General features: G+C 34.5%; 1 protein-coding gene across 1 annotated transcript in view; it reads right to left on the bottom strand.

The window, feature by feature from the left end:
• Positions 1–1,482: 1,482 nt before the first annotated feature.
• Positions 1,483–15,073, bottom strand: part of LOC150102932 (netrin-1-like) — a 178,203-nt gene continuing 164,612 nt past the window's right edge. Inside the window, exons 4-6 of the mRNA XM_090397348.1 lie at positions 14,043–14,111; positions 2,880–3,068; positions 1,483–2,441 (exon numbers count right to left, since the gene is read on the bottom strand). Coding sequence (XP_090253474.1) covers positions 2,305–2,441; positions 2,880–3,068; positions 14,043–14,111 — 395 coding nt within the window. The 3' untranslated portion in view covers positions 1,483–2,304. The remainder of the gene's footprint in view (positions 2,442–2,879; positions 3,069–14,042; positions 14,112–15,073) is intronic.

Genomic DNA, 15,073 nt, shown 5'->3' with positions numbered 1-15,073 from the left:
TTCTTTCGTACGAAACCGCTAACTCATCTTATGCCGAAAAGCCTGTATAATAGTTTCGCCTCCTAGAGAAGATTTGGGTCTTTCCAGATCGTCATTCTTACCGACTGGTTTACGGAAGTTCTGCTTCTGGACATTATACAAGGTCATATTTACAAATGCACGGCCGTACAGTTTATAATAATTTCGATTATCTGCAGCCACAATGCGTAGTATATTTGCTGGAGATTTCAGAATCTATATTTTAATATCATTCGGTGGCACTGAAATAGAGAGTATGAACTCTTCAACAAATAAATGAAAGGGAAAATATGACTCTGTGTTCTTTCTTGCAATAAGCTACTGTCAAGTTTTCTATCTGTACTAATATTCCTTTATGAGCAGGATCGATATTCCTTTCTCAGAACGAAAAAAAAAATTTATAAAAACTGAAACACCATCACATTTTAGTCGAACAGTATCAACGTATAACATGGATCTCTTTCCATCCTCTTGTTGAACGTATCCCTGATATAATTTACACCAATATCACTTTCGATGACACATTTTAAAATTTTAAATTCGGTATAAATTTTTATGTTCGAGAAAAATTTTATGTTTTAAGAACCAAATATCTTTGGTTCTTAAAAGGGAAAATGCACACACGGCCAGTAATTGCAAAATTACTGGCCGTGTGTGCTCTGTTGTTTTTGGTATTCAGACAGCTGAGTGAAGAAAAGTTGGGAATCGAAACCTTAATAAACGAAAATATTGCAAGACGAAAAGAATACTTATAATACGAAGACCTCTTTAAAAAAATTGCTAATCCACTACATAAATAGTAAACTATTTATGAATCTGTCGTTAAACAGTGTCTTTTGAATGCATCCTAAAGAAAAAGTTATTACTTTGAAGTTATTATTCTTTCTGTAGAAAATAATAAATTTGTCCATTATGTATAAAGCCATTTTAATTTTTTTTTTTTTTTTTTTCCCGGTAAGAAGTGTTTACGCTATTATGAGATGTTACTACTTGATTATCTGTGTGTGTGTGTGGGGGGGGAAGCTAGTTACTGAATCCATCTGGTTATAAATAACATTTGTTTACTTCACGATACTTCGTTATGCCTGCAAAGATATCATCATGCGTCTATAAAAAAAAAAGATAGCTAATCTAGTGGGTAACGTGAAATTAATTCGAATTTTTAGGATAGCTCATAGGAAACTTAAGAAATTTACACTTCACTTGTAAGAAGTTTTACTCAGATTCACTGTCATTATAATTTCTGAAATTTTGAAATATATTTTTAAAAAAGTCGACGGGTGTTTTTTATTTAATCTCATTTCGTATTTCATTGCTGAATATGAATCCCTGTGCTGTTTTTCGAATCTTTTATTAAGTGCCCTTGATCATAAAATATAAATAAGTATACCTATTCTAAAAAAATTCTGAGCATATTTCCGAAAAATGTGTTCAGAAAATATCAGTAATAAATTCCAGATTTATTACGCATAAATAAATAAGTTTATGCGTAATATTTTTTTAACATCAATATAGTATATAGTATAGACATTCAATATAGTATATTGAATGTCTGATATTCAAACAGACCTTTGGGAATATATTTATTTTTAAACTGCGTCTATTTTTAAACGCGCAACAATTTTACTGTATTATTGTAAGTTGGCTGTATTATTCCAAACGAATGTTAAATAAACAGCGATGATGCCGTTCAGTAGAAACACTGTTCCCATTTGACGAGTGTCGACCTGCGTCAAATTGCTTGCTTTCCTTTCGGCATCTGCCTGACGTAGATAAGTTGGAATGAGCGACAATGTGATATCACATTAACACACACACATGCATACAATACAACATCCATAATACTCAATAGAATAGTACAAAACACAGAGCCACTAGGAACTTCTTATACACACGACATTCTCGAATCAGAGAAAACACGGCCTCTGTGGTGTAATCCAAGCAAAATGGGTAGTTGACCATCAATGCAAAATCTTCCTCTTCTTGTTGACTAAGACTCTTACTACATAAATGATATGTTTCACATGAAACTATTACGACATTTTTAGACTGGTTTCACTTTTTTTTTTTTTTTATCTTTCTCCTTTAACTGTAATCACCGCTGACAGAGGCTCACGTCCTACCCTTGGCTTGAATATATTAGTGTAGCATGCGTCCACGTTACCTGGGAGGAATTCTTGTGTACAGGCAACAGAACAGGACGTAAAGGAAGCTTTTTACACACCGATTCAGTAACACGATGTTTCAGGAAGAGTGTGGCTCTGTCGTGAGGTTATTTTATTCTCATCAGTTTTTACATCGTCCTTTCCGCTGTCGACGCTGAAATCGTCGCATTCGACGTGCCCAGTCATCCTTCCATTCGATTACGATATTTCGACTGTCTGCAGTAAGACCTGGGTGTTCTGAGTTTCGACTGTCTTTCCCTGAAAACAGACAGAGAAAATTATTATTCCGTCACTTTTTGTTAATATTCTTTCTTAATATATGTTCTCAGTATGTTTGTATACTTGCAATCATGCATAAAAGAGTTACATGATTTTAATAAACATCTTTTGGCTATGTTTACTTTTAAAGCTCAGTTTTAAGGGTAAACGAAATCATATGGTAAAGTATTTTTATTAGATGTCAAGTACTTGGGTACAACACTAATTCTTAAACAATTTTTAACATTTTATCAACTAAATTGAGAATTACAGTTCAATTCGTTTATTATTATTATTATTATTATTATTATTATTATTATTATTATTATTATTTTATTATTATTATTATATTAATAGCGTTCACTTTCACATTTTGAATGTTAGAATACAAGATTATTATAAACAGAGATTTATAAACCATTTAGAACAACCTCTTACCTAGAATGAGGTAGGAATTTTTCACTCTCAACTTAGGACACTTGCATGCTAAATCCGTTGTGCTCACCCACAAGAACTGAGTTCCTCTGCGTACTTTACTGGGACCCGGTTTGTATACTTGCATTATATGAACAGTAAAGCGAACCCAGTCTCCCATAGTCTCACGAGAGAGGATATTCGCTTGCAGAGCTGAAAGACAAACAATAATCGTCATCATTTTTTTATTTTAATCATAATCCATAACAGTTTAAAATTACTCAAGTTAGAAATGAAAGATTAAAGATTTGCTAAAATATACAGACCAATTTTAAAATATTCTTAAGATAAACAAATATAAAAAATTATTCAAGTTAATCACGAAAGCATAAATGCATAGTATTTATTCTACAGTGATGTCAGATATCACAACTTGAGTTAAATCCTTTTTGCGCATGAGTTATAGGCAGTTTTATTATTATTATTATTATTATTATTATTTATAATATATATTTGTAGGACTTCGGTTTATTTATTTGTGTAATTTCTCCATTAAAATAGCTCACGAGTGAAAATAAAACTGACATGAGTTAATAACTCAATAACAAAGATCACAAATATCGATAGAACGGTCACCAGCCAGATCCGAGTTCTGTATGCGCTAAAACAAACCTGTTGCTTTCATCTAAAATTTATTCAAGGATACCTTAAATTGCATACGGAAAATTTATACTTGATGAGTGTTTCAACAAAAAATTCGCTGTGCATTATATGCTAACATTTTGCCTAATAAAAAAAAGCACACAGTTAACACTATGGTAACCATTTTTTACTCACGCCAGTCCTCGACATCTAAAACGTTTTCCTAACAATATATATATATATATATATATATATTAGGGGTCCTCCCCCTGACGCCTACGGCGCCCAACCCCCCGTGTTCCGGACTGGTAGGCCGGTTCTCCTTGAATTCTGATGACTCGAATTGTGAAGACTCGACCTCAGGGTAGCCCCTAAGTTTCAAAACGTTTCAAATAACTTGACAAAAACGTTACAGCTTAAATCCGTTTCAAGCCGACGTCACATCCGTTGCCAATTTCAGCTTATCATTTTATAGTATAGTATATATATATATATATATATATATATATATGTATGTATGTGTGTGTGTATGTGTGTTAAAGATACCAAGCTATTTTAAACCTGGTTTTTACTCCATTTCCCAAGTAAGCAAACAGACAAATAAGTCAACTTTGTGCCTGCGTGTATTGCAAGTCCAGGTGACCCGTAAAGTAGTACAAGTCTAGGCAACTCGTGGTAAAGGTGGAATAAGCTCTGATCACTATTCTTAATATTTACCCTTAATGCAAAGCCCATCTCCTTGAGGAGATGTGTGATGCTATGCATTAAAGGCAAGGGTCCACTACCCATACCGGTTTCGACCTTTATTGAGGTCTCATTAGTGGGTGCCAGGCTTAGAAATATCAAAGTTAAGTAATACAGAGCTGATAAGTATTTTTACAAAACAAGTTTACTATAAGGTGCTTTGACCTTATTAAATAAAAATCTCAGGATGAGAGATAGATGTAGAAAGTTTTTTTACCCTGGGTATATACTATGTTAAAGATAACAAGCTATTTTAAATCTGATTTTACTCCATTTCCCAAGTAAGTAAACAGACAGATAAGTCAAGTTTGCCTGCACATACCATAGCATCATACATCTCCTCAAGGAGATGGGCTTTGCATTAAGGGTAAATATTAAGAATAGTGATCAGAGCTTATCCACCTTTTACCCATGAGTTGCCTTGGTCTTGCACTACGTGTGGGATCACCTAGACTTGCAATACTTGCAGGCGCAAACTTGACTTACTTGTCTGTTTGCTTACTTGGTAAATGGAGTAAAACCAGGTTTAAAATAGCTTGGTATCTTTAACATTTATTATACCCAAAGTAAAATACTTTCTACATACATACATTATATATATATATATATATATATATATATATATATTTATTGCGTCAATCCGCACAATATAATTTTAACACTAATATCACAATAAATAAATAAATAAAAAAATAAGCGTACAAGATGGTAATAAATAATTATTTTAATTTTTTTAAGATACTTATACATATTTAAAAACAACATTATCAACCAAATGGATTTTGACTTTTGATTTTGATATTTGACTCAATCGCCTACTTGAAATCTTTTTTTTTTTTTTTAGATTACATTTTGTAGTTTCCGTGTTTGGAGGTTCCACTGTGATTTCTCAGCAGTTCTCAAGTTGTTTATTATTGAAAATAGACGTTCTGTTGCTGCATTCGCTCCAGGCAAATAGTGTTTAATGTAAACAACCCATTTGAAGAAAGTGCTTCAACGCTTCTAATTACTTTCTGCATAATTCCGCAGTTGGTGTTGAAGTTCACGAATTTGTCAACAAACCTTTCCTTTTTGTATACCGCTTTGTTTACAGCTTTGTTTAGCGAAGACTTTAAGGTTGGTGGAACAAATTTACAAGAAATTCTTTCCTTGCATTTAAAAAACTAATCGTTGTTTAGTTGATTACTTGATTATCTGTTCTATTAAGAAGGCGAATATACAAAAAACATTCAGTAAACGTTATCTCATTTTTGAAATAATATTGCCGCCAATAGGTGGCGACTTAATTCAAAGGACAAATTATTTTTATGAAAAACGCCATAAACTTAAACGTTACTTTCAACGCTTATCAGGCAACTTGCAAGAGCTTATGAATGGTGTTTCAATTTACTAATTTGGAGCAATGTATTAGAATCCGTGACGGTTGGTCACCCTCCACATAACACACCCCATAGCCCTTTCTGTTTCGGCTGTGATTCAAAAAACAAACAAAACCAAGAAAAAAACACCGTTATAACCATTCACTGTAAGTTGGCTTTTGTGCATCTTTTTGTTTGTTGCTTGTTCACGAGACCAAAAAAAAATGATGTTTAGATCTGGCAAGTTTGAATAGCCCAAAAAATATTCTCAACACTCGAATGCCTCTTATGTATTATTCTTTGTGGAAATCATATCAGTGCAGATACTTTTCAAAGCATAACTTCCATTGTATAAATGTCATTTAAATGGGAAAACGGCATGAGTTCGGATCAGTGGCATAGCTAGTTTTGTCGCCCGTGGGGAGTGTCCCTGAGTTTGCCGCCCCTCTCAATACACACCAAAAATACTACAAAAAGTCAAAACGACGTATAGAGAAATAAATTAAAACGCTATGTTTGTTTTTGAAGTAAAACTTTAACGCCAACATTCTAAAATGTTATTTATTTATTTATTTGCTCTTCTGTTAGCAGAATCGTCGATGAACATTGGCGAAGCTTATTTCATAGTAATGTAGGTAATTCCTTGATGAATTTTAATTTAGAAAAACTCCTCTCACAACTAGCAACACTTACAGTAATTGTGAGGAAAATTCGCAGTAGTATTACAATATTAGGAAATGAGTTCTCGAGACTGTATTTTAGAATAAGCTGCAAAAGTTCAAAAAGGTTCAAAGTCCCGGGGCGGACCATCCCCTCCGTCTTCTCCTAGATACGCCACTGGTTCGAATTCTATCTGTGCCGAAAGAATTTCTCAGATCTTTTTTTTTTTCAAGCTTATTTTATGGCAGAAACAGATTTTAAAAATAAAAACTTTTTTTTTTCACTACTAAAATCGGGATTTTTCTTCTGGCAACACAGTCTCCAGGACATCTTAGCATTTGCCGTTTGGTGGAAAAGATCCTTTTCAAACCCCGTGAGTAAGATGCAAGGAATCTTTATAAGGATTTTTCAACCAAAAGGGAGTTGCCCAGTCCCATATGGAGGTGAGGAGGGATTTGTTCCAGAAAACTTGGATTATTTTATTCCAAAAAAGGTAAATCAACAGGAAAACATGTGACTGACAAACAAAATACATTGACCTCAGGAATTAGTTTCTTCAGTAGTAATTATAAGCAAACCAAACTGTTTAAAGAGTACAAAAATATTCGAGATTCAAACTGTCCGAAATTCAGGCCTCTAAATTAGATAACAGATTTGATGTTGTGAGATATTTCTTTTCTGGCGGTGCAAAGTTATTTAATTGTACAATGAAACCTGTGGAAAATTCACGACTAAATAAACACACGTAATAACCACAGTAATAAGTTTTAATAAGTAAATATTTCATCCTAAGTAGCTTAGGACATCGTCAGTCCAGTTAAGTCAAACAATACTAGGAATAACATACAGTTAGGGCACATGATTACAATGGAATCCCAATATGCGTGCAGTAGCTTGTTATAGAATTAAATTAAAATATATCTGGATGGGGAAAAAAGATTATATTGAAATAAGATAACATATATAAAAAAATATTATTTTACATAATTTTATATGACAATTTCCCATACTTTAGGAATAGCAAGAACGTCATTACGGTTTAGATTTGGTCTGTGAAGTAGGGCTTCAGCATTTTCTTTATATTAACGTTCATATTTATATAAAGATATATATGTAGAAATTTGGTCTTTTTCCAATGGATTCTATGGTTTGGGTTTTCAACTCCGTGTGCGAGGCCAGGTTTCTGCGGTTCGATAAGACGGATATGGTCTTGATATTCCGAATTGCGTTTATGAGCAGATCTACCAGTCTGTCCATAGTAAGACAATTTACAGGAGCATGGAACCTCGTACACGCCAGAGGTGAGAGTTTGTCTTTAGAAGGTAACAAGTTATAGATCTGGTTGATTGGTTTGTAGGTAGTAGCAAGTTTGTATTTCTTCATAATTTTTGAAAGATGTTCGGAAATGCCTTTGACATAAGGTATGGGAATCCTAGGGGCTTGTTCATGTCTAGGTTGATGTGTGGGGAAGTGAATGATGATTTTTAGTTGTTTTAAGATTGTATCCATTTAGTATGGCTGTATTTTTTTTATTATTTCCAATTCCTTGTTTAGAGATTCTTCAGAGGAGCAGAATCTCTGTGCTCTGGTTGCTAATGATTTAATGATGCCGAATTTTTGAGATGGATGATAAGCAGAAGAATTGTGAATGTGGCGACCTGAAAATGTCGGCTTCGATAGACAGAAGTGGAGATGGAACCATTTTCTTTTCTTTGGATGTGTAAATCCAGAAAGAGAATTTGTGGATGAAGAAGGTTTATTTTATCTAGATACAGGTGTAGGTCTTCTTCGGAATGACCCCAGACAACAAAGAGGTCATCGACATATCGTAGCCAAATTTTTGATTTGGGTTTAAACGTGAAAATCTTTTCTTCAACGTATTGAAGAAAAGATTTTCTTTTCTTCAATACGTCGAAGAAAAGTTTTCTTCAAAGAAACTTAGCCAACCTGTTTTTTCTTCAAGGTATTCTAGAAACAGTTTGGCTATGTTTCTAGAATACCGTCGTCTGAGAAGACTTGCAGGGACAAACATAACTTCCTGTATGCAGCAATTGGCCGAATCATTTAATAAAAGCTGTTCCGACTCGTATCTCACCAGAGAAGTATGCTCAGGAAATTGAAGAGGGTCGGTATTGGTAGTCGCTAAAGGAGTTCCAATACGGTATTACATAAAAGTTTCTAATTCAGATAACTACCTACGGTAATAATCTGCTATACGTGTTGCATAACTGTGTTAAAAATGCTGCTAATGTTATTCCCCAAAGGAATAATTAGGTAATTAGTCATTCAGAGAATTTAAATAACTTTGACTAAACAAACACACGTAATAACCACAGTAATATGTTTTAATAAGTAAATATTTCATCTCATTTCATCGGTAATCTCGTTCCTGATAGGCTGTCTTAAGACCACAGTTACGCCTCTTAGACAAGCAATGTGGGTTATTTTCCCACTAAGTAAACGGCCGGGATATCTCACCTTTTGAGAAACCAGATAGCTCTGCTGTGTTCATAATCATGGCTCCAGACGGCAACACAATAAGCCCTTTATCGAACTCCGAAAGATCCTTTGTTTTTCCTATTGGGATCAACGCTGTTGACGATTATTGATCAGCAACATTTTTAAATAATTGCCTAGAACACTTGACCAAGTATTTTGACTCTCGTGACCAAGTATTTTGCATATACGCTGCATAAGTGATGTTTATATATTTGCAGAAAGGTTTCTAATTCAGTGGCCGATATGTGTAGAACCTGTTATACAAATAAAACAAATTTTTTTCCAACTTCTTGAGGCTTCCAATAAAAAATATGACAGTTTCATATGCGATAAAAAATAATCTTTTCACGAACATCCACACAGTGGAATTCGAACCCTCAAGTTGTAGGTGTAGATAGTTGCAATAAGAAGCTGTTTACTTGGCTCCACAGATCGGCAATTTGTTGATTCAACTGAATTTCACTTCCATTTATGGTGGCAAAATGTTTCGAAACATTATATACTAATTGAGAGTACTAATTATCTACGGTTTACTTTTTGTAACCGTAAAAAAAGCTTTCTCTCAGTTGCCGTGATAATGGTGTTGGTGACATGGCTATACAAGACAGTCTACATAATTTTGTATTTTTTGAATCGGTTTTAGACACTGAAACGATCCGAAGGAGATTAACTTTTCAGGACACTTTTGTCAATAATTTTTCTCATTTTCCACACGCATATGGTTATAAGCTTTTATTGAAATGCCTGATAAATTTTTGAGTTGCCCAGAAATGGCATTTCCACAACTAGATGTGACTTTTGAAGCTTAAAAGAAAATAATAATCAGAAAATAGGTCAGAGCCGATTAATCAATCAGGAAAAAAAAAACGGAAAAGAAACAGAACAAACAGCAGCATGAAAACTGAAAGCATACTAACATAAACAAGTGCAGCGAAAACGAGACTGTATAAAAAAAAAGTGTCCTTCGTAAATAGAATTCTTGTATTTCAAGTAATTCATTCATGGCAACATCCAACTCGCCCAAAAGCTCCCCCCCCCCATTTCATAGTGGGAGGATCTTGGGTGTATAGATATTGGGAAACCAATAACTCAGTAGGAGTCTCGTTAAGTGATTAGTGATGTTGGATCATCGTTTGCATTAAAGCTTGCATTTTTTTTTAAAATTATTTGTGGGAAAACCATTCCAGTAATAAGCATAAGAAAAACCGTAAAACACAGCATTGATTTTTTGTGTTTGGAAAATATTTGTTACATAGGTTTTTGTTGCTAGAATTGGCCCTTTGTATAAGCACATTCTTCTGTCTTTTCTTAAAGCTGAAAAATTTTGTTAGGAAGTTATTGTTTATTAAATTAAAAAAGTCATGTTTTGTCCATCAATAAGTAAAATCGTTCGGGCTAGCAATATAGATATTTAATAAATAACAAGTGAATAATATATTTATCTTAATTTATTTTCCAGTATTCTAAAAAAAAAAATGCTTTCTATAAAGCCATTTTTTTGCGCAACTCCAGCTGGCGCGCTGTGAAAAAAACATTTTTTTTTTTTGATAATAACAGTAATAATAATAATAATAATCTCGCCAAAGTTAAAACATTTTGATGTCTGTTTGAACTTGATAATAGACGTTTGATCTCTCCGGTATTATCGCCACACTATGTTTCTAACGCAGCTACACCGATGTTGCAGGGAACACGCGTATGTCGAGGTAGTACATTCACTTCGTCGGTTGGACTTGTGTCTTTCGTTGTTTACAGATTATTTTATTAAAATAACTTGCTAAAAATTCCCTCATTCCACTGTAACTGTGTAAAGGAAAATGGAATTCGATGGCTGAAGATTTAATTAAAAAGGAAAGTAAGACGAATGATTATTTTTTGTGGAGCACAAAAGGAATCTCCTTATGCCTCATAAGCAAAGAATCGGTAGTCGCTGTAAAGGAGTGTAACATTTTTTGTTGTTTATTTATACACGTACCGATGAAATTGGTTAATACGTGGCAGGATTTCTATAAATTTACTTGAGTTTTAAATATCACCTTAAGTTTAAAAGTAATTTACTTCAAAAAGCGTTAGTAAATCAATACTTTAATATGTTTTTGTACAATTTTGTAATAAACATGCATTTTTAAAAACACAAGCTATTGAAGTTATTTTAGTACAAATATTCTTTAAGTATGCCACATATGTGTGTGTGTTTTTACGTCCGTTTGACCATATGATTGCATTTTTATTGATGTATGAAAGTTTTAAGAGTGTACAGGGCATCAGTGCTCAGCTTAATTGGTCTAATGCAATTAACTGTAGGATAACTTTAATTTATCAATTAATTGTAACCCAATCTTCGCAGAGTGCCTCAAATCTACGCATGTGTTTATTTTAAGATACTGTATATTAGAAAACAATAATGAAGGAGAATGATATATTTGTGCAGTATATTTGAATTACTCAAAGGTGTAAAATTTGGATGAGGACGTGGCTTACCTCCTTTGAATACAATACTGTTTCCCATAGCTCCTTGTAGCTCAGTCGATAGACGAAGACCTCTGGTCGGAAAGATCTGGGTTCGATTCCCGGCTATGACGTGAATAACCTTTATCTGGTCTCTTTCGACTAAAGGTGAGTTAGCCGGTTTCATACGGAGATAGAGGATTTTTCATTCACAGAAAAGGAACATCTTCCCCGTGAACACACAAGGATTTACAGTCCTAAGATACACACACACACACACACACACACACGAGGGTGGTCTGAAAAGTTCTCTGCCTAACAATGAAAAAACGCATTAATAATTTCAAATTATTTTTATTTTTCAACATAATCTCCCTTAAGACACATTTATTCAAGCGATGCTCCAGTGCCATTATTCCTTCCATGTAGTGGTTCCTCACTAAGATCTGCAAAATACCCCTCTACAGCTGCAATCACCTCTTGATTCGAAGAAAAACGCTGACCAGCGAGGAAGAGTTTTAGTTTTGGGAAAAGATAGAAGTCAGAGGGAGCCAAATCTGGAGAATAGGGTGGATGTTCCAACAATTCATAGTGCAGATCCCTTAATTTTTCCACTGCCAAAACACCTTTTTTTGTGAGCAAGTGCATTGTCCTGATGAAAGGTGATTTTTTCTTCTGCAACCTAGGTCATTTCTCACAAATGTTTTCGTCTAGCCTGGTTAAAAGATCGGAATAATATTCCCCGGTTATTGTTTTATCCTTTTCAAGATAATTTATAAACAAAATGCCTTTAGCATCCCAATCCCATAACACCGATGCCATGACCTTTCCTGCTGATGGAACCGACTTTGTCTTCTTTGGCGCTGAAGAACCGGCTTCTGACGACTGTTTTGACTACTGTTAGGATTCTGGTGTGTAATGGTGAATCCAAGTCTCATCCATAGTAACAAATCGACGCACAAAATCAGTTTTATTCTTGTTAAAACGCTCCAAGCACTGTTTTTCATGCAATTTTCATGAGATTTTCATGCAAGTGCGTTTTTGATCTGCTGTGAAAAAGCGCAGCACCCATCTTGCGGAAAGCTTTTTCATTTGCAATATTCTTCATGCAAAATATATCCTACACGTTCTTTTGAAATGCCTATAGTCTCAGCAATTTCACGCGCTTTGACTCGCTGGTCATCCAATACCCTATCGTGCACTTGATCAATGATTTCTGGTGTTGTTACACTTTTTGGACGTCTTTCACGTGGATCATCTTCAAGGCTGGTACGGCCACGTTTAAATTCGGCAGCCAATTTCTTAACTGTCGAAAATGAAGGAGAAGGGTGCCCATAAACTTTTATGAACTTCGAATGAATTTGTTTTGGCGTTAAACCTTCTTTTACTAGGAATTTTATAACACGATACTCAATTTTATCCATTTGAATGGATTCAGATAGCACTTTTGCTTCAGACACTGTATAAAACAAACTACTTGATAGAATGACTTGCAATTTCACATGGAGATGTACCAACTTAGAAAAAAAAAATCTTCCCGATAGTGTTGCCATCTAGGGTCGAGCTGAGAACTTTTCAGACTTTTCTTATGTAGTAGCTCAGGAGTGGCCACTTACAAATCTCAGTCTAAATGCAATGCGCGTCAATGAAAAGTTGCCATCCAGTGGTATATGTTATGCGATATTATCTCAACAAAACACAGCAGGACAATGAGGCATTTGACAAACAGCATTGACGTTTTAAGTATTTTAATGTACAAATACATCGAAAGCTTCCCGCGACCATCAAATCTGCTAAGAATTAAACATTTTTAGATATAAAATACATATTCGTAATGTTACTGATTCCCCCCCACCACACACACTGTTTGCTGAGAACTTGAACACACTCGTGCGAGTTGAAGCTAAACTATAAATATTTTGAACGAATTTGTGAGAGAAAAAAAATCGTCCTCTCTCTCTCACTTACACACACATACACACACACACACAGCGAGAAAACGAAATGCCAGGAACATAAATACCTTTCCGGATATTTCAAGCAGCCAATAAAGTAATTAACAATTAACTCAAATGAGGTGAGCAGATACAACAAACTATCCACTTATTCCATTGATCTCGATGTACTCCAACTCTCTCTCTCTCTCTGTGTGTGTGTGTGTGTGTGTATACGTGCGAGCGCGCGTGTGGCAACCAAATGCTCAAAATACCATCAAGTAGCAAAAGTTGAGGGGGGAACGTGCAGATGCTCCCGGTTCAAATTCATTCCGCTTCTTGTACCATAACAGATTCCGTTATTCTAATCAACCGTGCAGCGCAGTAGATAAGAGATTTGTCACATGGAAGGGATCGCGTGGCTGTGGTATGTTTCGACGATGAACTAAGTGAGCTAGTGGAGTACGGCGCATCTGCACTATCCCGTAATGTTAACCAACGAAGAATAAGAAATATCTTCCCTTATAGAACCACAATTTGGAAAGAAGCATTGCAAAGGACTATAAGCTCTACTATACTACATGTAAAGAGATAAGCTGTTGTAACACCGATACAATATTGATACTACGGATAACTGCAAACGTTTGAGAAGGCAAATGATGCAATATCATGATTCTTGTGAATTCTTATTATTCTAAAATCGCACATTGAGACGCTCTTTGAGCACCAGCTTGTATTTTATGCCTTTAACTTAATTGCTTATAAACGATAAATTCATGACAAAAGGATTACTAATTTTTAGGTTTTAGGTTTTCCCTATACCTCTGCAAAAAGTCCGATGTAAAAGAGAAGAAAACAAAAGTATGCACATAATGTCGAGAAATGCTAATTAAATTACTTACCGTAATCTCTCTTGCAGTATTTGTTTAAATTTACCCGTTTTTTTGCAGCTTTACAGTTTGTACATTTTTCTGAAAATAAATGAAACACATGAGAATAGAATAATGCATTAAATTTATATTTTGTATTTCAGGATATTATGAATGCAAAATATAATCACATGAAGAAAAGGATACAAACTACGTAACAGCTCTCAGGCCTTTTCCAACAAAATGCTTTATTCTTCCGAATAATGACGCATTGATTGGAAGCACTTTAACACAATGGTGATAAGAATTGTTTTACAAAACGGTTCGCATTAAACATTATAGCTACTATTAAAAGATGTCCTGTGATTAAGAAAGATTTCATCTTAGTCTTACAATAAATTACTTACATACTCGGTCTCAGGCTAGCGCTACTTTTTTTTTTTTTTTTTTTATTTTTTAAGCAGTAAGGAGATTGATTTGAGTAGCACAGCAGTTTGTTAATCATAGACCAGTAACACAATCTCATACTTCTTTCCGTATATTATGTTATAAATTCATCAAAAGAAGTTAGTAGTACTGTACGCCCACAGATGCGAGACCTTTCGACACTTCTGCGCATGTCAAAAGAAGGAGAATCCATTCCGATATTAGGGTAATCAATGCGTTTCATGGAATGGTTGTTTATTATTATACGTCGGAAAATTAGCTTTTCTTTTATGAAAATTCTAGTTCTTAAAGTGGTAACTATTTTGCTTGTACAACAGTTGGAAAATTTACGTATAAAGGCACGTGATTTCGCATGTTGGTAACCAATTCGTACAGCCTTTATTTCTTTCTCCCCGTCAGCATGAATTGACTATTCTTGACACAAAGCCAAGGTCTGCTCCACGAAGTGTGGGCGTACAATACACCTTACCTTACATGAGTTTGTGACCAAGTCCCAAAATTGAAAGCAAGCATGGCATAAGGAAATTATAACTCTTTTCCCTGTTCCCCCTCATTTAACTAGTATAAACTACGTTATTAACCTTTATATAGAAGGAATATAAATTGAAGTCACGCAA

The sequence above is a fragment of the Typopeltis vanoorti genome, chromosome 9 (assembly GCF_054136105.1).
Source record: "Typopeltis vanoorti isolate ZY-2024b chromosome 9, IOZ_Tvanoo_1.0, whole genome shotgun sequence".
In the NCBI taxonomy this organism is placed as follows: Eukaryota; Metazoa; Arthropoda; class Arachnida; order Uropygi; family Thelyphonidae; genus Typopeltis; species Typopeltis vanoorti.
Note: the sequence above shows the minus strand (reverse complement) of the source record. Positions and strands in the feature narration are given on the sequence as shown.